The sequence below is a fragment of the Osmia lignaria genome, chromosome 12, assembly GCF_051020975.1.
Source record: "Osmia lignaria lignaria isolate PbOS001 chromosome 12, iyOsmLign1, whole genome shotgun sequence".
Lineage (NCBI taxonomy): Eukaryota > Metazoa > Arthropoda > Insecta > Hymenoptera > Megachilidae > Osmia > Osmia lignaria.
The window spans coordinates 3314975-3336477 of NC_135043.1; the positions used below are offsets into that span (position 1 = coordinate 3314975).

The following is a 21503-nucleotide window of genomic DNA, read 5'->3' on the forward strand; positions in this document are numbered from 1 at the left end:
TATCCTGCGGTTTTTTATTAATTAATTAAATAGTAATTATAATTCGAAAATTAGCGTTCAGTTAGGTAATTTTGAAATTACGTTTAAAATAGCATTTCACTTCATTATTCATCAGCAGATGTAAATTATACCACTCAAATACTATTTTATCATTAAGTTAAATTTATAAAATTACAAAGGTCGTAAGTTGTACGAATCTCGCCGCTATAAAAGTATCGAGGCACGCTTTAAACGTGGAAGCTTGAATAGAATCTTTGGTCACCCAGGATTATTTATTCATACCATAAAGTTATTATTGTTCGCGTTAGGAGCGAGTTCGAAGGTGTCGCTAGATACCTTTCGGAGCGATGCGACCGGGTCGATCGTTGTGCAGGGATGTGGGTCAGGCATACGCCCGAACCCCCTGGATTTTCATCTCGTCCCTTTCTCCAGCAAACATTCGTACATATGTAGCACGTAATTTTGACGTAAGATCGTTTATACCTTTCTCCATCAAAATTCATCCGTTATACCTTAAGATATCAAGCAAATATTAAAATTTCCCCATTTTCATAGCGTAGGGTACACACACTATATTATATTTATTATTCTTTTAGAAAAAGGGACAACAATTGTGTTACCCTAATTAATTGTCAATCTTTTTCGCAACTGTTTTGTCATTAAAATTAAAATATCACTTAGGTTCTAAAAATATTAATTCAAATAATTAAGTCGAAGAAGGCATGCATATAAAAGGAAACACGAATTTAACGATTAAATTAAGTTTAATGCATAGTGTAATAATTTATAAAATAGTAATCATTTCGTCAAGCCACGCAATCGTTAGTTCTTCGTACAGCCTAGTCGACAACCTTGGATGGGATCCTGATGCACGCTTGCGATTCGGAGTGTTCGCCAACCAAATTTAATTGGATAGTCAGAGAAACCTTTGGGTAGGATCTCTCAATAGGCATTTTGAGTTTGTAGGTGGCTGTATCTCCCTTGTTCAATGGGCATTCAGACTTGTCAAGATCCCGACAGGCGTTTTGTTGGGGCAATGGGTATTTCATGTGGATTTTGTCCAGCTCAACATCTACGTCGGGTTTCAGGGTTTTGCTGTTCTGAGCTAAAATATTATAGAATTATATTACAATATTTCTAAATACTCTTAATGGTTGATACATTTAGGTTTGGCCATCGGACTATTTAGTTTGATTGACGTTACTCACCGGCTTTGAAGGTGATGCGCGCTTCAACATCGGTACCCCTCTTGAAGTTGCAAGGAAGAGAAGTGCATCCGGTAATGGTGACGCTCTGGGGTACGGGTTTGCCAGGGCATGGCAAGAAGCTCGCCTGCATGGAGTCGGCGACCAGGAATACAACCAGGATGTATGCTGTAATCACAAAACAAATTTTTTAGACAAATTTCTTAACTACATTGCCATAATGAAATTGGACATATCAATTATTGATCCTTCGATGGCAATTTAAATTTAACTATAGACAATTTTTAATTGGACCAATCTTCAGATCTAGATTAATAATTTACATATTTTTTCAAATTAAAACATTTCTTAATGCTGTACTAATCAGGTTACATACCGTAGTTGATGAGAGCCATTGTAGTGGTGTTTATAGTGCTGCTTGTTTCGTATCCAAACAACTGTGACTCCTCGAATCCTGGCTAGTCTATTTATTGGAGAATATTATCTAATCGAGTGATCGCCATCAAAAACAAGTTATCGTAATCAATATTTTGAAACACTTCAGATGCACACCTGATCATTCAAAGTCTGACCAGCTGGATGATAGATAAAAAGCATCTAGTGAAAACTTGTGTTTGCGCATTGTCAATTAAAAAGCTCTATTTCTGATTTTATAATCTCGATTACTGCAGGTGGCATATAGGAAATTATTGATAGTGCAACACCTGACTCCTTGATCCCATTCCGTATCAAATTAATTAATGTTTTATCGGAAATCCCTGATTACGCGTAAAGTGGGAAATTAATAGAAGTAGTCAGGGTCGAATTTGATCAAGATAAACTTGATTCCCTGCAGGTGTTTTAAGGTGACAAATAGTTTATTAGTTTTAATCTTCTATTTCCAATTTTTGTTTGTTATCTTTATCAAGAGATTACTACTATCTTGTTCAAATTTGCTATTTCTATTTCTATTGCTATTACTACTACTTTTACTATTTTTACTACATATTGGTGGTTAATATTAATATTATTAATAGTCATGCCACTAATAACAGTCATACCCAATAGCAGTGTCTATGCAAATACAAATACCAATACTAATATCGATATCGATACCAATTCCCAAGAAATTTTCGATTTATTAATTCTTTGAAAAACGACATGATCGCAAACTGGCGATAAATAAATCGCAATCCCTGTCTGAAATTACGTTTAAACAGAATTATTAACTAGAAACCACTCGAAGATAGCTGTACGCGACTGATTTCTTTCATTAAATCCAGGTGTTCCAATGCAGGTGTTAGCCAGAGATAAACGATTATACGTCATTCATATAGCCGACGATTGGAATCTTTATCAAAGAACACAATATGCTGTCTGGAACTCGTTCGAAGGACTAGTTTAGTCAGAACGTTCGTTCGTGTAGCTACAATTTTTCTTAACTTGAAAATCTTCCATTCTATTTTGTTTTCAACAACCGGGAAGTTGAGGTTTCGGAATACATTTATTTAATTGTTCATTTCTTTATAATAATACTTTACGTATAATCGTTTCGTACAACAGTTGGTAAGCAGTGAACATTTTATAAAATCAGCCAATCCAGTCGTACATTTGAGTCGGGACTCTAATACACATCTGTGGCCGTGAATATTCATCGATCAAAGAAAGTTTCATAAGCACAGAAAGTCTCAGCATAGATTTTGCAATAGGCATATCCCAGATAGCACACGATGTTTTAAAGACATCCATTTTACGACCTTTTTAAGTTTGAACGTCTTACGACCTTACCTAGACGTTTTTACGATGTTTTGTCCCGAACATCGTAAAGATATCTAAAATTCATGTCTTTAAGACGTCTTAAAAACGTACACTGACAAGGGGAACTACCCAAGTGTTACACTCACTTATTAATGAAACTTTGCCAGCTTGTAGAGCTCGTCGAGCTGAACACGCCTATACCCCGTTTTGTGGGCAGACGACTAATTGTTTAAAAGATATTAATAATTAAAGTTAGTTACTACTTACATTGAGAAGTATGACAGACTCACACATACAACTCGCAATCTAGAGATCCACGGTTCGATTCCTTGATTCCTAAAATTTTTTTTTTTTTTTAATGATAATTTGTCTCTTTTTGAATAACTATTACATAAAAATTATCATAAAAAAAAAAATTTTTTTGTGAACCAAGGATTTGAACCGAGGACCTTTAAATTGCAAGTCACGGATCTGCTCCGTGGTTAAACACATAATTCGTAATCTAAAGGTCCTCGGTTCAAATCCCGGGTTACAGTTTTTTTTTTTTTTTATAATGATAAGTTTTATGTAATAGTTATTCAAAAAGAGACAAATTTTGAGAACCAAGGATTTGAACCGTGGATCTCTAGATTGCGAATTGTATGTGTGAGTTTGTCATACTTCAGAATGTAAGGAGTAACTAACTGTAATTGTTAATATCTTTTAAACAATTAGCCGTCTGCCCACAAAACGGGGTATAGACGTGTTCAGCTCGACGAGCTCTACAAGCTGGCAAAGTTTCATTAATAAGTGAGTGTAACACTTGGAAGTTGTCGCAGTGAAGTTGACGCACTAACACATTGGCTCACCGACGCGGCGTGAATGGGTTAGTGCGCCAACTTCACTGCGACAACTTCCATGGAACACCGTGTACAAAACGAACGTCGTATCTGAATATCTGGAATAAATATCTTTAAGATGTTTTAACGACATCTCTGTGACATTCGTACGACGTCTTTAAGACATCCTGTTTTCCAACATAGGATGTTTACAGGATTTCAGGGATTCGCAGGATTTTCAGACGTCCATAAGACATCTGAATATCTGGGACAGATATCTTTAAGACGTTTTAACGATGTCTCTGTGCTATCTGGGATATAAATTATGGTCAACCATCTGGCTCTTTACCAATTGACATTTTGCATTGCTAAGATTCATGCAGGCATTCTAATCAATTCTGATGAGGCAGAATATTGTTGCAACAGCGAGAAGTTGTCGCTTTCTCGATACATCGACTGCCTCGCGAGAAGCTGTCGACGAATCATGACGAGAAGCTATTCCTTGTTTCGAGCGGAAACACATCATCGGATGTTTTGGGTTTCTTATTGTTAGACGACCACACGACATTTGAATATTGAGAAGGTCTCGAGAAGCCGACGCGAACGGACCTATTGAATTATGTTCTAAGAAATTGCCTTGTATTTCAAATATAAACCGTTTAGTTTTGTTCGTTGTTGTTATTATTCGTAATGGAAAGTGCGAGCACGACTCCCCGGCGCAATATGTTTCGCATCCAGGTGTGAGTTTCATGTCGGGTTTTAGAGTTCGTGTGTTCTCCGTTGCAATAAATCAGCTTATTAACGGGACGAAAGAAAGGGTCACAAAATAGCCGCAGCTGCCCGTTCAAAAATACTTTATTACTTATTTTGCACTCTTGTTCTCATTCGCTATCTAGCTCACATGCTCTCTCATTTCGCGACTCGCGTACTTTTCGCACTTCGCTCTCCCTCTCTCTCTCTCTCTTTCACTCACTTTTCCGTACTATCGCTCGTAACTAGGGAAGTTCGATTCACCGGAAAGAATCGATTCAGAATCGTGTTGAGTTTATTAAACAACTTGAGGCAAAAAAGTAATCTATTAAATTAGTTTGATTCTAACAATAAGAACGTCTCGATCGTCACCCTTCTAATATTTTCTTTTAAATAAGCTCTCAGATTTCCGAACTGTTTATAAGAGTTTAGTTCTGTTGCATCTTTCGAAGTCTTTAGGACGTACCTTCCTTGAGATTTATAATAAAGTTCATTTTTCAATTTAAAAGAAAACATACGGCGTGTTATTTATTTAATAACCATATCCTAATAAATCGGAATGAGAGAATCGATTCCTTTAAAAAATCGAAACCAAAGAATCGATTCTGCAAGAATCGGTTTGAAAAAAATCGACTTTTTTTGTTTCCTTTTTTATTTTCATTTTTGTAAACAGACTATCCCATACGATTCTTCTGTGCGGCATCGATTATTGTAAAGAATCGATTTTTTATTTTTTTTATATTTCGTGCTCTTACACCAAAAGCAGGCGCTCCACATTGTTTATATTTTAATCACTATTCTTATACCTTTTTTAGGAGTGAACGTGTTTTTGGGTCGATTCTGGGAAAAATCGAATACCAAAGAATCGATTCAAAAGATCGATTTTTTACCGAAAGAATCGATTTTCTAAAGAATCGAATCGGAATCGAACATCCCTACTCGTCACTCATCCGTTATCCCATTCGCGCGCTAATACATAACCTCTAACAATCTTATGTAAAATACTTTTTCTTTGATTGATTTTCTTGCATACCAACTTCGAACATGATCTCTGCTTTGAAATCGGTAGCCCTCTTGACATAGCAAGGAAGAGGAATATGTACGTTCTGGAACGGTCACGTTTCTGGGTTTAAGTATATCGTCACAGGGGTAAAAGGCGACCGAGTCGACGACGAACAATACTGCCAGGATGTATACTATAATATAAAAGATTTATAAAGTAAAAAGTGCATACTTCTTCGATTATTGTACTTCTTCTTTAATACAGTGGTACTTCGGTATACGTCTGTTTTGGAATACGTCCCATTCGGAATACGTCCTATTTGGACGTGACAAATTTTGTTCGGTATACGACATAAATTTTTTCTGTGAATTTTGCATCATTTTTAAATAATCATCTCAGAGGAAAAATTAAATTAATAATCAATTATATTCGTAGTTGATGTATTATTAACTGACTGATCGTACAAGTAAGAATATCATATAACAAACTATAACCGCAAAATAGGAGGCAATAAAATTTATTCCAGTTGGTTTGTTAATTTAGAATCTATCATTAGATTACATTTATATTTTACAAATTAATTGTGTTAAATAAACTAGTGAATATTTTTTATAAACTTTTGGGAAATCGTTTAAATGCTGTTCATGACATAAACAGTGTTTAAATTATTTTACAACCCCATTAATGTAGGTATCAATGGGAGTTTTTTTTTATATGAGAACGGATTAATCATTTTTACATTACTTCTTATGGGAAAGGTTGGTTTGATATACGTCCTATTCGGTATAAGTCCACACATCAGGAACGGATTAAGGTCGTATTTCGAGGTACCACTGTATCTCTAAATTGTAATAATTTTATCGGAGAAAAGTTTCCCGAATTTAATGCTAACCAATTTTCTCTTTTGCTACCACGTTATCTATAAAGCGTCGCGACGCGTCGATTATAGCGAAACGTCGCCTCGATCGGTGGTGTGACCGGTTTCTTCTTACTTAGAATCGAGATAAGCGAACAGGATCCGGTTCACGTTTTCAGTATCGATAATCAGTAAGTAATCTAAATCACGATGTGCACCACGTATTACACTCAGATTGCACGAGGTTATTAATACTAATTAAGAAAAAAATTAATAAAAAAATATTAAGTAAAATTGTATCAAGTAAACGTGATCTTCCTTTCCCAATATCACCATTCTCCTTAGGGATCCTACCTGTACACCATAAATTAAAACATTTTATTTTTATTTCATAATCATGATAAAAAAAAATCAACGATAGCGCCACAGACTTATTATTTAATCGCTTGATACCTTTATTTCTTTCCGTATCAAATAATTACAGTTTTGTCTCTTACAAGTTATCACTATCTTCTATAACACTTCACGGACACGTGTTAATTAAGCAAGAGACGTCCTCGTTGAATAGACAGAGGTATCCCTAAGACACGAACCGATTCGATATGTAATAAAAAGAATTCCCATGGGAAGTGTTCGTTTTGGAAGCTCGTGTTACGTTTCCCTACGAGACAGCAAGATCGTAACGCGAATCTAGAAAACGTGGTAGACTTGTAAAGCCCTGTGTGATTCAACCTCAATTCCTTCGGGTCATCCCCCATATGCTTATCGAGTGTATTTCCCTAGCTGTCATATAATTGGAGAAAGGTTTCAAATTGAAGAAAATACAATACAAGGTTGCAGAGAAAATAACGGAGATAGTGTCTCAGGTAATTTCTCTGTTTGATAACTGTGATTACTGTATTGGGAAAAATTAATATCATTTAATCAAAATTTTTAATATCCTTAAGAAATATTTTCAGAATTTATTTTAAAATCTTTCTAATCTTCATTTCGACTGATCCGGAAGTGCTTTTGCACTCTCATTTATGACCATCGCTCCTGGCCCCTTCCAAGGAGGGCCTTGGACGAACTTCAACACAAGCATATCGCTTAGGCAGTACGGCGTGATCGCGAACAAGGTGTGGTAGATAAAGTATCTCCATGATTCATTCCTGAAACAATATTCGTATTAATTAATTGGTGTCTGCTAAATGCAAGCACTGAAACGCATGGATAGCTCCAGGCAGATGATAAACCCTACGTTGAGCAAAGAACGAACTTGTGCAGCCGAATAGTTTGGTCGACACATTCATTCCTGTGGTTAGGTTTCTGCTCGAAATAATCGGAGACTTTCAGAAACTTTATCAGATATTAGGTATTAAGTTGTTCGCAATATTATTAGATTGGCAAATAAATTTGCGAAAATACTGCGATGAATTTTTAATAATGTCAATTTTATTTTAATTATAGTTAGTTTGAGGTTAGAGCCGCGTCTAGAGCTCTTCGCACTCTGGGCATACAAAGGAATCTCTCTTTTTTTTTGGACCCTAGGCAGGTATTTATTTTGCCTAGAAATAAACGCGGCCCTGAGGTAAATTTTAAAGCAAGAGAGTAAAACGCACTTGTAAATCGCTGATGGATACTTGTCAAGAAGAGCGCCTTCGAACACCTCGTAGATCCGCGGATCTTGCAGCTTTTCAAACTTGGTCGCCTGCGACACCGACGAGAAATACTTGCAATAATTATTGAAATAATCAGCATAAAAATGTTTCGCCTCTTCAGGCATCGAATCCATCATCATTTTGAAATGTTCAGCTTGCCCTGCCATTATGTTGCTTTCTTTGATGAAGGAGCCTATCGAAAACCACTTAAAGATAATTAATTTGCCACTTATCTGATCAATTTCTGATTCTCACTGCGATATACAAATAAATCTATTCAGTCATTACGAACCAGGAATAAAACAAATGACCTTGACGCCATATTTCTTTAGTTCTAGCCTGAGGGCCGTGGCCCAAGCGGTGAGTCCAGCTTTCGTCCCGCTGTAAGTAGCCACTCCAGGAATCGGTTGGATCTTACAATGGCTCGAGATCACGATAATCCTGCTCGAGTGGATACGGATCATCGGCATCAATTCTCGAGTGATTCTGACAGCGCCGAGTAAGTTCACCTGCAATTGCCTTTCGATCTGCTCGTGGGTTTGCCATTCGAATTCGCCGAAGATCATCACGGCGGCGTTATTGATCAAACACCGTAACTCTAAAAATATCCATTTTACAGCTTTCTGATAACCGGATTTTTGTTTGGGGGATCGATTATGACGAGTCCTTCAAAAGCCCGAAATATTATCTTATGAAGATGGAACACGATGGAATTTTAATGGAATCGGGCTTATGCCTGGGCAAAATAGGCACACGTGACTAGTGCCTGAAAAAGCTATAGACACTGCCCTGAATGGAAATCAAAATAATTTACCTAAGTTTTGTTCATTTAATAATGATCGCACAGAATCCACAAAGTGTGAGAGGTCAAGAAAATTCGTGACGTCTAAGGAAAAAACATGTACACCCTTCTGTCCCAACTTCTTAGCCCCGGGACCATCTTTTTCCAGCACACTGGCGATCACAGTTGCCCCGAGCTGTCGACAGTGTAACGCCAGACTGTATCCTAATCCCGAATCGCAGCCAATTATAATAATGGCATGATTCGGGGATATTTTGTCTCGAGATTTGATGCGACAGTACAAGTAACTTCCACCTGAAATAAAAAATCATTATTTTGTATGCTTCATTAACGCCAGCAAAACGTTCTAACGCCTGATAACTGCCCAAATAATGGCACTGTACTTCGCTTAAATCAAAGGTGGAAGGCTAGTACTAATAAAAAGACTGGATATGTTTTTATTTGACCAGTCCTTTACAAGTATTTCAAAAACACCGCCGTAAATAAAAAGTTTTTTAAATTCGACCCTATAATTGTTTATAATAAATCAATTACTAGCTAGATCCTTACAAAACCTGTATGTGAAATTCGTCGTCAATTTTTAGAAAGTTGACATCTAACGGATGAGATCTTTTCGCATGATTTTATAACATAAAAATACCGTAAGATGGCATTTATGATATATCGATTTAAAGTTTCAATCTTAATGAAGATAATTGTGTAGGCGCTTCAGTAATATTCTTAATAAAAAAATGGCTGAATGTCAATTACAGTAACCAATGACTATAACTGGCAATTTTCGGTCCCTTTCATAAATATTTAAAAAATTTATGATTGTAAATTGAAGAATTTGTATGTAGTTTATTTAATTTTCAAGATTTTATTTATTTAATGCTTCAAATTTGTAAACCACCACTCTTTTACAATTAATCCACATCGGTAATGATAGTGTCTTCTTCTTTTTAAATTTAGATTGTAAATTAAAGTGTTGTAATGGTTTAATTTGTATAAAAGACAAGAATTTTTGTAAAATAATTAAGTTAATAAATAGAAAATGTTGTAAAAACTTAATATTTTTTTGTATAAATCAATAAGTCGGTAAGTAGCTTCTGCTGCTCTTCGATAGGCAGCGCCAGTATCCTTTGTTTCAAAACATCGATCGGTAATTTGTTGAGTAGTTTGAGCCGTTCTTAAAGAGATGGCACTGCAGTTGAAATTTAAAAAAATTTTAATTTACGGCGGTCTTTTTAAAATACAAGTTTATGGTACAAGTACGTAATATACAAACTCAATTGTATTTACTTTTTATACAAATAGAATATCTTATAGGAAATAAAGATATGTTTATTAAAAAAAGGAATGAAATTTTGATGTTTTAATGATCTTACCAATACAGCATAGGGTTGCGGTCGGTACCAAATACTTGTATCCTTTGTTCCATAAATGAACCAGACCAATTGCAGCACTTAAATCGACTGTAAATATTGTACAGTACCTTTTCATGTACTTCACTAATCTACTATTCATCACAGACTTCACTAATTCCATCGTTAATTTCGACTTGGTTAATAACTTGCCCAAGATTATTAATTTTCTAATTCACAAAGTTTTTATCTTAACGTATTATACCTCAGTGTTATGATTTCATATTACAAAACGGAACTGATATTCGATAGCTGCAAAGTGCTTGGGTAAGACAAAAAAAAAGTTCAAATTATACGTTCTTGTAACATGTTACTGTTTAATAATAAAGGAGAATGTTTCTTGTTATTAAGTGGAAATAAAAGCACAAGATTCTATAGTTGATTTATGGATTTACTATTTCATGAGTAATAAATATTCAAAAACCGAGCGAAGGTAGGCACTTGAAACGAAACGATAGTGTCCTTGTCCTGATCACAAATGGCTGCTATGGAACGTGAGAAGAAAGTTAAACCTCCCCACTCCTCTGCTATCTATTATGATCATCCTTTTTTGAAATTCAAACAGGGACTGTAATACATTTTAAGATATTCATCGATTAGTGTTTCTTTTCTCTTTTCTTATAAAATACCTCTTCTTAAGTTTAGAGGCAACTCGAGACACTACTCTGAACTGCTAAGAGGTTTTAATATTTTCCCTGTCAGTCGCTAGACAGTTGTTTGAATTACAAATACGTTTTACATGAATAAATCGAATACGGTAGATATTCTGCATTATTTCTGCCACTTACCTCGACAACTTACCGATCGATTTTCCGAAACTAGGTGAACCTAGGTGAAATTATATTTTTCGATTAAATTGTAATAAACGTTCAGTTAAAAAAAAATAATGGTTTATACAGTCATAATGCATAATCTGTTGAAAATTTATGAGTCTTTGCAGAGTGAAATATACAGCTTAATATTAAGGCATACTTTACATAAAAATTAACAAATGGTAAGGCTAACAGTACACTGTATCTTAAGCTAATTACTCTTTCAAAACGAAATTATATATCAGTCGATACATATTCCTTTGACTGTGGTTGATAATTATTTTGCTATTTTACAAACATTAGTTATTACTTCCACATGTTATCCTTTCAAGATTTAATTCCAAAGTTCTTCTCGAAAGCAAAGAGTATATTAAATACCGGCAGGGTTATCGTCGACCCTAACATTAGGATTTGCGTGAAGATCGTAACTCGGATCGCCATCCGTAGCCATTCTCCCAAGCCAAGAGAACAAAAGTACGATTCCAGTAAAAGCTAATATTCCCATAACAGCTATTACTGCGTATCTTTTGTACAATGGCCCAGCTGTATTTCTACGTCTTGTCGGTGGACTCGCTATGAGTTTCCACCACCTTAAAAACCATTCGATAGCTGACTTCCTCCTGTATTTATTTTCATCGTGATCAAATGATATTTCTTTGGGGTCATCATAAGCCTCGCAAACTTTCCTTGAAGTTGGTGTGGATAATCCCACCGATGAATCAATATTTACAATTGAATATGGAGGACCAATTTTTTGATTATTTAAATGCACATTGTTTATATTAGTGTGTACTGAATTTGCATTGCTATTGGAACGGGATGTAGCTACTGTTGGGGATGAAGTTGCCAATGTGTGATTTTGATATGATGTAGATTCAACTCTTAATGATGGGCGCTCTTGTTCTGGCTTTTGCTCTCTCTCTTCACTGAGCTACAAAGCAAAATGTATAAAATGAGTAGATATATACAGAGAGAATTTGATCCATAATCAATTATAATATGTACCAGTGGTAAACCAAGCCCTGCACGTGCCCAATTAACTCCAGCCAATTTTTCTCTTAATACATCTGCCACAGGAGATACTAATTTTCCATCTGGAAAGATACATTCTTTACAACTAGGACACGTGTATCCTGCTGGTGCTGTGGTTGCTGGTAATTCTCTAGCATATTTATCCAAACATGCCCAATGAAACATATGATAACATGTTAATCTAACACAATCCCCTTCACTCAAGTTTGCTGAGCATAATGTACAAACTGGATTATAATCGTGATCATGGAGCCACAAAATATATGACTGTACAATACACTGAAAAAAATAACAATAAAGGGTAATATTAATCGAATCTAACCGTATCGATAAAATTGATTTTCTATACAGTGAATCATAATTCACATATTATTTTTCTAAACAAGGTAAAATACCTTTGGATGATTTGTAACCATACAATGTTCACAAACATTAACACGGTGTTCAAAACAGAACAGATTTGTGACTCTCCTCTTCGGACACTTGCACAGTCCCATGTTTTTATAAAATTATACGATTAATACATTAAATAAATTACAATACTATCTTAAAAAAGATTAATTAGTTAAGAACACTATTAAAAACGGATCTTTTCACATGACATATCATGATCTTATGACAACTTAAAGTGTAGGATGTGACACGGCTACCATGTTTCATCGGCCACGTCGTCTGACATTTTCTGCGGAAGATACAGCAGAACGAACCAATACAATTCTTTAGTATTCAGCAGTTAACAAATGAACAGTCTTCTCCACAAGTATGGAAAGACAAATTTTTAAATATGATTTATACAAATATAAAATCGCGCCTGGTTGAAAGAAATTTTTAAACAGAAGAATTTATGAAATTTTAATGTATTAAAAATTCTTTTCAAAGAAATAAATTTTAGGACATTACAATTTTTGTTATCCTAATTTTTATATGATTCAAAACAGTTAACTGCATTTTTCTGTTCTTGATGATACCGTTTCATATATTTTCTTGTCTAAAATCATTCATTAGAGCAAACAGCATATGATGTTTATATACAAAAGTATCAGTCCTAACCTATTTCAAATACCGCAGAAATGGCTGCATTGTTCCGATTTGTAAAACATTTAGGAGAACATATATCATTACAAAGTTATAGAAATATATCTGTATCTGGAACAACATATCTTAAGGAAAGTGAGTGACATTAAATACAAGTGTTGATTAAACAATAACAGAATCTAATGTTTACTCATAACTTAACGTACATAACCTCTACCGTTTAATATGTTTATTTACAGTCATTGAAAGAAAGGAAGGGAACACTTTAACTGTTGAAGCAGTAATAAAACCGAATAAAAATGAAGAACGGTTGTTGAAAACTAAAAATGGAGCATGTCCTCTCTGTTCCACTGGTCTTGATGTCAAGCACACAGTAAGATCTAAATATTTGTTTCTACATTTTTTTGTATTACTTTAATTTATTAAATTCCTAAATAATTAAATTTATTTTTACAGGATGTTCTTATTTTATATCAGTTTACAAGATCAGATGGTTGCATATTACCCCGTAGAATTACTGGCCTATGCAGAGTGCAGCAGAAAAGAATTTCCTCATTAATTATCATGGCACAGACTGCAGGTTATTAATACATGTAGAAATATCAGTTTTAAGTACCAGATAGAACAATAATATATTAAATAATGGTACATTCGTTTTAGGTTTATTACCAATAAGAGGTCCGAAAGGCGTTCCACTTCACCCTTTACAAAGACGAAAGTGGCGAAAATTTAACACGTACTTTGATGAAAAAACTATTAGAGCTAGATATAATAACCTGTAAAAAGATTAAATAAACATTTATCGAATATTGTTATAGTTTATACTGTCTGTTTCTTTCAGCATTCAAATCGAACATAATTCTATCACTTTCTTTGCGATACGAGATGTATTTATGTAATATTATAGGTTAGAAAGTCATGTTGACATCTAGGTTAGTAACAAATTCGTGGTGTAAATTACAAACACGGTGGTTGTCAAACGGTTCAGCAGCTCTAAGAAAGGAATATGGGGAATATGAGATTAGCAAAATTCGAAATATCGGAATTCTGGCGCATATCGATGCCGGTTCGTTTAATTTTAATATATTTTATACGTTAACCTATTGAAAACTGATTTCGTTTGCTCAAAAATTATATCATTTTCACAATGATTTTTCAGGAAAAACTACTACTACAGAAAGGATGTTGTACTATTCCGGTTTGATTAAATCTATGGGAGAAGTTCATCACGGAAATACGGTAACAGATTATATGGATCAAGAACGTGAACGTGGTATAACAATCACCTCTGCAGCAGTAACATTTGATTGGAAAAATTATCGTATTAATCTAATAGATACTCCAGGACATATTGATTTCACCATGGAGGTAGAGCAGACACTAAGAGTATTAGATGGTGCAGTTGTCATATTAGATGGAAGCGCAGGTGTTGAAGCACAGACATTAACAGTTTGCAGACAAGCAGACAAATACAACATACCAAGAATTATTTACGTCAATAAAATGGACAGACCAGATGCCAACTTTGATATGAGTTTAAAATCTATTGAATCAAAATTAAATACAGATGTCTTACCCACTCAGTTCCCAATAAAAAATGAAGGGGTCTTAGAAGGTATTGTGGATGTTGTATCTTTAGAGAAATTAATCTTTGATAAAAAATTTATGGGCATGAAATACCAGAGGTCAAAATTATCTGAATCTGAAGACAAGAGCTTGTGGGAAATGGCAAACGAAAAACGTCGAAATTTAATTGATAAACTATCTAACATAGATGATAAACTAGCTGACATAATTATAGAACAAGAATCTTTAGATACAATTTCTCCACAAGTATTACTTGATTCTTTATATAGAAGTACTCTAAACATGAAAGGTGTTCCTGTACTCTTAGGCAGTTCTTACAAAAATATTGGAGTGCAACCATTAATGGATAGTGTCCTTCTTTATCTACCCTCACCCAATGAAAACAAGTACTTGAAGTATTACAATTGTTTTAACAAACATCTTTCTGCCAGAGTATTTAAAGTAATTCATGACAAACAAAAAGGACCAGTTACTTTCGTCAGAATTTACACTGGTGCCATAGAAAGGAATAGCAGACTGTACAATGTTCACAAACGGGAGAGGGAACAAGTAGGAAGATTATACGTCGCCTGTGCGGATGAATACGAAGAAGTATCCAAAATTACAAGTGGCAATATAGCAGCAGTTGGAGGATTAAAGACTACAACTACTGGCGACTTGATAACGTTCAATGAATCCGCGGCAAATGAGGCGAGGAAAAAGCTCGAGTCGCTAAAAGACATTAAAAAGGAAGTAGTGGACGACTTCTTCGCTTCAAATTCAAAAGTTTTAGAACCTGTTTTCTTCTGCTCCATAGAAGCACCATCTCTGTCTACACAGGCGGCTTTAGAGACTGCTCTTCAACAATTAGAAAGAGAAGACCCTAGTCTGAAGGTAACTTACAATACTGAGACTGGCCAAATCGTGCTAGCAGGCATGGGTGAATTGCACATTGAAATTGTGAAGGAAAGGATCAGAACAGAGTACAAAATCGACGCTGACATAGGCCCTCTGCAGATCGCATACCGAGAAACTATCAAGGAAGAAGTCAAGGACACCTACTCCTGCGAGTATAAAATAGGAAAGCTCAAACCCAAAGTCACACTGATTATGTCGGTGATACCAAACTACCGTGATAGCAATAAATTGCTGTTGGATAGGACACCAGAATGTATCGCTAATATTGACGCTATATCAGAGAAAACGATGAAAGCGGTCAAAAGTGGTATCGATTCAGTTTTAACAAACGGGCCAAAGTTAGGTTCTCCAGTGGTGAATATGGGCGTGAAATTGCATTGGTTAGAAATCGGACGGGGTACCTTGCCATCGATAATTACTGCTGCTGTATCCCAGTGCATCAGGCAGGTAAGGTTAAATATATTTTACATATATTTAAACAATGTATCAACAAATGACAGAGTACAATTATTGAGATATTTAATTATTCACAGTATCATTCTCATTACGTTTGATCGTTTCGCCGTTTTTCTTAGGATATCCTGAGATGTTTGTTTTTCCAATTCCTGATATCGCCTCGGGCAGTAATTGTAAAGACTTGGGTTTATATTCCAACATCGTTCTCTTTAAGTTTTGCTTCGCCGCGTCGCTACTCTTCGATGATCTGTCCTGAGGGAGAAGGTACCTGTTCCTCCAATTATCCTGTATGGCTTTTACAGCATTCTCTTCTTTATTGGACGCATAAGCATCGGTGAACGTTCGAAGGACATTGATTTTGTTGAAAGTGTCCTCGGAAACAGCTGCAGGATTGGAAGACCTCCACATAGAGGTCGCTAATGGAAAAGCGTAAGGCTTCAGCTTTGCGTTTTGTTTAAGTTCCACAGCGCGGGGTACTTTCGAGGGTTGTCTATCGAAGAAATTATTGATCAATATATCAGTTTTAAGCTGCAAGTTTCTCAAGAAATTCTCATCGATTGTCCTGCGTCCAGCGGAATTTCTCACGGAATTATAACCCGTTTCATCGTCGCTCAGATTTTCGCCGCTGTGTTTCTTCAAATTGTTACTTCCCTTCATTTTACTTTTGTTTCTCTTATTGTTAGTCTGCGACGACCTATCTACGGTATGAATGCCCCATTTTAACATGTAAGAATCGAGAAACCTGTGGTACAATTTAGGACAAATCTCTTGTTGGTCGTAGTGTTTGTCTATGAAGTAAACCCTTCGCAGACGACAGTTTCCACTGATTTGAATTCTCTGTGTGATGGCGTAGTCTCTTTTGAAAGCGGTCTGAGTCAAATTCGACAGGTTCAGTTCCAGTTTGTTCCATCCACTTTCCAATTTGATTTTCGCGCGACAGATCACACCCCTAGAGCTCTGCCTCTCCGCCTCAGCGTTGGTGAATTGAAAATGGTGCAAGCAGTTTTGGGTGTCTACTACCTAATTTCAAAATGTGAAATTATTGAAATGATATAGGCATTGAGACGTAACTATACTCCGTTCAACGAGACGAATCACCAAGTGTACACGTGATCCATGCATGAGCAGGACAGGGTCGACTCACGGGTTCCGGATCGCCCAAATCGCATCTTAAGATAACTGAGTTGCAACATGTGACAGCCAATGGCTGCAGTCGCAGAGCCGATTACGTGAAAAGGGAGCGAGCTGTTTAGTTTTACTTAGTGACTCGTCTCGTTGAACGGTGTATAGGTACGGAGCAAAGTGGATCCAGGAGCATCCCCTGAAGCTAGGGGACCCATCTAGGATCTTTTAGTTATGGCAATAATCAAACTGAGAATTTTATGCTTATACCTGCAACTGCAGTCGACAGGGCAAATTTACATTCTTTATAACCACGACTAGAATCGGTAACTCGATATTAAGAAACTGAGAGGATTCAGGGGGACACAAGATGGAGGTGCCATAACTGTTCGGTTGCTCAAAGTCCTGTATCTCGATAACCTGTTAATCGTTTCATCATTAAAAACACAGTTCGATTTGAATCAATTCACTTCAGATTCGTCATCGTGGTTCGTACATTTTCCAACAGATCCGAGTCCAAGATTTTACGTATACGACCCGACTGGGATTGCTGTTTACTCCAGTACTCTAGGGGCTTGTCGCCGATACTGTACAACAGAGACACATACCCAGCAACCATGAACTTACGAGATTAATTCACGAAAAATGCCAAGCATTTATGCGTGTCGATACTTTGAGATTTAACATGATTCCGTTTCGTTTGTTTTCTATGGATCAACTTCAGATGGAGATATTTCACTTGGAACTATCTTCTTTTGAAACTGATCAACATTGATGGGAGTTTTTTTTCAAATTCTTATTCTAAATTCATTTTTCATGGAAAATAGCTGATGCGAAACGCTGAGCTGACGCTTCTGGAACCTATTATGCGATTAGAAGTGGTGGTACCCGAAGAGTACTCTAGTGTGATTCTAAAGGATCTATCCAAAAGACGCGCAGAGGTGCAGTTTATCGACGTGCGTAGAAACAACAAGGTACTTAAAACTTACGTTTTAAAAAAATCCATCAATTTGGTATCTGTGCCAGATTAAAGGAGAGGTCTAAAGAAGACTACAGCCCTGGGCCCTCTTTTAAGCCTTTTATTTACTGTTGCTTTTCTTTCTTTATGATTATGTCACTTAATTTTATTTAGAATAAATTCCAATTTTATCAACCAAGGGGTCTTCTCAAAGAATCTTAAGTAGCTCTTGTCTGGCATTGTTCTAAACAAATGGTATGCGCAGGTGATAAACTGTCTCGCTCCACTGGCTGAGCTCCTGGGCTACTCAAGGGCAGTGAGGATCATCTCTTCAGGGCATGCAACGTTCTCATTGGAATTCGACCATTACGAGATGATGGATTCCATGAATGAAGCGGAGGCGATTAAAAGGACAACAGGCTTCTATTAGGAGATCTTTGAACAGGATACACGGAACTTGATTCCGTACACACATTCGTGTGACACGACATTGTACAAAATATTCTGTTTGTTTTTTGTATTGAGAAATCATCAATTCGACTGTACAAAGATATAAAATTCGACCATTAACGCTGTACGAGTTTATTTGCACGTTCTATCACAGGAACGTTTCCGTTCCAAAGATCCATGGCGTCCACGAGGCCGAGGAACTCGTGAACAACCATATCACGCAATGTATCTCAACTTACAGCTAGATGAAGTTCACAATTATGATACACAATTGAAACACATCGTTATTATTCGTCGATAATTACATAATATTTTAATTCCTCTTTTATTCGTTCGATCCAATGAAAATATATTGCAGCATTTATTGATGGTGCGTTATAATTTTTTCTTAATCATAACGATCGTTGGATCGCGACCGCCGATCACGGGGCTGAAATCGAGCAGGTCGTAAAACGATCTACCTCCTCTCTCTCGCTAACGCTATATTTATATATATTATATTAAAAAAAAAAAAGAAAAGAAAGAAGAAAGTCTTATCGAAAATATCGGCCAGCCTCGCAAGCAGCAGCCGCGTATAAATATATTAATATTGCTTAAAGATCATGCAAAAAATGTCATACATAGTAAAATATATGTATGTATATATATTATATGTATGGAGGGATTACATATTACGGGAAACTTGCAAACCACGCGAGTTGCTCGTAGAAATCTCGTTACTCGTAATGAAAAGCGGCATCGATGCGACTCGAAATACCAACAAGAAAATACTTGAGAATGCAAGAAAAAGCATTCGTTAAATTTTTAGTACATACATGTATTTATATATGTACAATCGTCACCGAGCCGCTGTACTATGTGTCTCTCCTTGAAATTGTGCGACAAGTACGATCGCGAGCAACGTAGTCTTTTCTTAGGGCCTAAGAGAAGGCTCCGTTGCACGAGAGTGTACATGTATAACGCAGTGCAGCGCGAATGAAGACCCGATTCAGCAGATGGCCGCCGATGTACGGATGATTCTTTCTTTATCTATCAGAGAGTTTTGAGCGCTAAAGACGATCCTTAGCTCTAACGTTTTCAATTTCTTGCTTCTCTTCTGGTTCTCTGTACAAAATTCCGCGAAACGGTCCAAGACGCGACAACACCTCTTTCATTCGGGATCGTCCTCGTTTGATCCGTACTCGAGGTCATCTTGGCGTCACAAGCTCACCAGCTTCGGTGGATTCGCATCCGGGGAGCTGAGGTCAACCGCTGACAGGTTGTTTCTCTGTTGCGTCGAGCAGGATGGTATCAAAGGCGTGGAAACTGGTGTGAGCCCGGTACCACCCTCCATCAGAGACTCAAAGTTAAACGGTATGCCACTGGTAGGGGTGGTGATCGGCATTCCAGCGACGTCTAGCGACGGTTTCATGAAAGATGGCGTCTCGACTGTCTTGAACGTAAGCGAGTCTGGTCTCTCCTTCGATTCGGTGAAGATCGACAAAGAGTTTGGCCGATTGTTATTGTCAAAACCAACCGGCAACGAGTTTGGTCTGTTGGGTCTCGCGGCGGCGTTCAACGAATCGCGTTTCGCGTTGTCCACGCTGGCGAATTGATCCTCGACCGGAAGTTCTGGCTTTATCACAGGCTTCACATCCGGCGGAGACGTGGAACGAAGTCGACAGACAGCTCTGTGAGCCTCCAGAATGAACTCGAGCTCGTCTTTGGCTTGTTGCAGCTGATGGATCTCCTCTTGCAAGCTTTGTTTCTTTTGTTCCAAACCCTCAGTCTCCTACAACACGCGCATCATCCATGTTATATTCTTTGTTCAGTGTTTTCCAAATGGGATGAAGATACATATAGCTCCTAAACGGCTGTTTCAATTATCAGATTTCATGTATTTAAGCGAGAAGCATTCAAAGAGCGGTAGATCTACGTCAAGCTTGTTCACAAGATACCCTGCTGGTTGAAAGTGGTATTACTTGTGGCAGCGATTACAGAAACGGCAATATAAGTAGAGAGGAAGACATCTAGCCTACTCATTTCACATTTTCTTTTTTAACACATTCGCTGCCATCGTCAAAGCATTATCACCGCATCAGAGATGGATGCCATTCTTGTCTGATCAACAAAATATCAAGAGAAATCCTTCATCATAACATCGTTCTAATCGATGGCACACGGCACACTTTTCCTCATGATTTTCAGGCGGCAGCGAACGTGTTAAGATCTATCCTGCTGATCGTCACTTACTTCTAACAGGGCGTTGGTGTGATCCATCCTTCGCTTGCGGCATCTGGCTGCTGCCATTTTATTCCTCTCCCTACGGATCTGTCGTCGTTCCTCCTCCTCGGGTGTCATCCCGATCGTTCTCGTTGGCCTTCTACCACCCATATTGCGCCTGGTGGGTTGAGTTTGTTGCGTCTGTTGGCTCTCCACCAGGGTGGTGTTGGTAGCCACGGGGACGGCGGTGGCGGCTGCGGTGGTAACGATGTGATGCGCCGCCGTGTTTTGCGTCTGTGCCGGCGTCGGTTGCGACGGTTCAACCAACGGTGGTACGAAGCCTGCTTCGCGACTGTGTGACGCGGACTCGCTAGTTAGCTCGAGGAACGTCTGTTCGATGCTACGGAGCGTCGTCGGCGTCAACGTCGGCGTCGTTCTGGTCGGTACTCCGCTATGCAGTCCGTCCAGAGATACGAGCTGTAACAGAAAGAAGTTACCGTTTTTCAACTTCCAATCTCTAGCTTAGATATCTTGTACCTCGAGTTAGGGGTCTCGATTCTAGTTCCAATTTCGATCCAATACGTTCCAATACGAGTTCCAATAAATGTTTTCATAACGAGGAAAAAGAAGGCGTTGCGCAACAGATCACAAAAAGGAAGAAGAATAAAAAACGAATCACGATGAATTGGTTCGCGATATACCTTGGTCACGTTATCGTTTCCTTTTCACATTGATATC

The 21503-nt window shown here is 37.2% G+C and overlaps 7 protein-coding genes and 1 long non-coding RNA gene across 16 annotated transcripts in view; 3 read left to right on the plus strand and 5 right to left on the minus strand.

Annotated features, from left to right (window-relative positions):
- Positions 1–745: 745 nt before the first annotated feature.
- On the minus strand, positions 746–1680 carry LOC117602976 (NPC intracellular cholesterol transporter 2 homolog a). Its single transcript, XM_034321615.1, has 3 exons — positions 1582–1680; positions 1209–1373; positions 746–1105 (listed from the first exon to the last, which is right to left on the minus strand). The coding sequence occupies exons 1-3, from the start codon at positions 1598–1600 to the stop codon at positions 840–842; spliced, it is 450 nt and encodes a 149-aa protein (XP_034177506.1). The 5' UTR covers positions 1601–1680; the 3' UTR covers positions 746–839.
- Positions 1681–2524: 844 nt separating this feature from the next.
- Positions 2525–8830, plus strand: LOC117602977 (uncharacterized). 5 transcript variants are annotated; one of them, XR_013063161.1, is made up of 4 exons: positions 2525–2750; positions 7819–7939; positions 8342–8508; positions 8629–8830. It is a non-coding gene; the product is annotated as an uncharacterized LOC117602977 (long non-coding RNA). The 5 variants fall into 5 exon arrangements; XR_013063162.1 differs by having other exon boundaries at positions 2526–2750; positions 7819–7903; XR_004581096.2 differs by lacking the exon at positions 2525–2750 and adding an exon at positions 7623–7723.
- On the minus strand, positions 5449–10972 carry sro (SDR family oxidoreductase shroud). Of its 2 annotated transcripts, XR_013063155.1 has the most exons (6): positions 10179–10972; positions 8824–9105; positions 8302–8607; positions 7971–8202; positions 6406–7520; positions 5449–5706 (listed from the first exon to the last, which is right to left on the minus strand). XR_013063155.1 is itself a non-coding variant. In XM_034321612.2 (5 exons), exons 1-5 carry the CDS (start codon positions 10336–10338, stop codon positions 7355–7357), a joined length of 1146 nt encoding a protein of 381 aa, XP_034177503.2. In that variant the 5' UTR covers positions 10339–10972; the 3' UTR covers positions 6084–7354. The 2 variants fall into 2 exon arrangements, 1 of the variants encoding a protein (XP_034177503.2); XM_034321612.2 differs by lacking the exon at positions 5449–5706 and having other exon boundaries at positions 6084–7520.
- Positions 10973–11119: 147 nt separating this feature from the next.
- Positions 11120–12713, minus strand: LOC117602974 (zinc finger protein-like 1 homolog). Its single transcript, XM_034321613.2, has 3 exons — positions 12454–12713; positions 12032–12337; positions 11120–11957 (listed from the first exon to the last, which is right to left on the minus strand). Exons 1-3 carry the CDS (start codon positions 12553–12555, stop codon positions 11397–11399), a joined length of 969 nt encoding a protein of 322 aa, XP_034177504.1. The 5' UTR covers positions 12556–12713; the 3' UTR covers positions 11120–11396.
- A 320-nt stretch (positions 12714–13033) lies between these two features.
- On the plus strand, positions 13034–13915 carry mRpS18A (mitochondrial ribosomal protein S18A). Its single transcript, XM_034321614.2, has 4 exons — positions 13034–13228; positions 13333–13466; positions 13550–13673; positions 13754–13915. The coding sequence occupies exons 1-4, from the start codon at positions 13129–13131 to the stop codon at positions 13873–13875; spliced, it is 480 nt and encodes a 159-aa protein (XP_034177505.2). The 5' UTR covers positions 13034–13128; the 3' UTR covers positions 13876–13915.
- mRRF2 (mitochondrial ribosome recycling factor 2) lies at positions 13907–19093 on the plus strand. The gene is made up of 4 exons (XM_034321606.2): positions 13907–14159; positions 14253–16024; positions 17983–18129; positions 18379–19093. The coding sequence occupies exons 1-4, from the start codon at positions 14012–14014 to the stop codon at positions 18541–18543; spliced, it is 2232 nt and encodes a 743-aa protein (XP_034177497.2). The 5' UTR covers positions 13907–14011; the 3' UTR covers positions 18544–19093.
- Positions 16080–17987, minus strand: LOC117602971 (uncharacterized). The gene is made up of 3 exons (XM_034321607.2): positions 17652–17987; positions 17426–17575; positions 16080–17053 (listed from the first exon to the last, which is right to left on the minus strand). Exons 1-3 carry the CDS (start codon positions 17772–17774, stop codon positions 16097–16099), a joined length of 1230 nt encoding a protein of 409 aa, XP_034177498.1. The 5' UTR covers positions 17775–17987; the 3' UTR covers positions 16080–16096.
- A 243-nt stretch (positions 19094–19336) lies between the features above and the next one.
- kay (transcription factor kayak) overlaps positions 19337–21503 on the minus strand; it is a 30045-nt gene continuing 27878 nt past the window's right edge. For all 4 annotated transcript variants that reach the window (XM_034321610.2, XM_034321609.2, XM_076691205.1 and 1 more), the window contains exons 2-3: positions 20796–21242; positions 19337–20334 (exon numbers count right to left, since the gene is read on the minus strand). In XM_034321610.2, coding sequence (XP_034177501.1) covers positions 19762–20334; positions 20796–21242 — 1020 coding nt within the window. In that variant the 3' untranslated portion in view covers positions 19337–19761. The remainder of the gene's footprint in view (positions 20335–20795; positions 21243–21503) is intronic.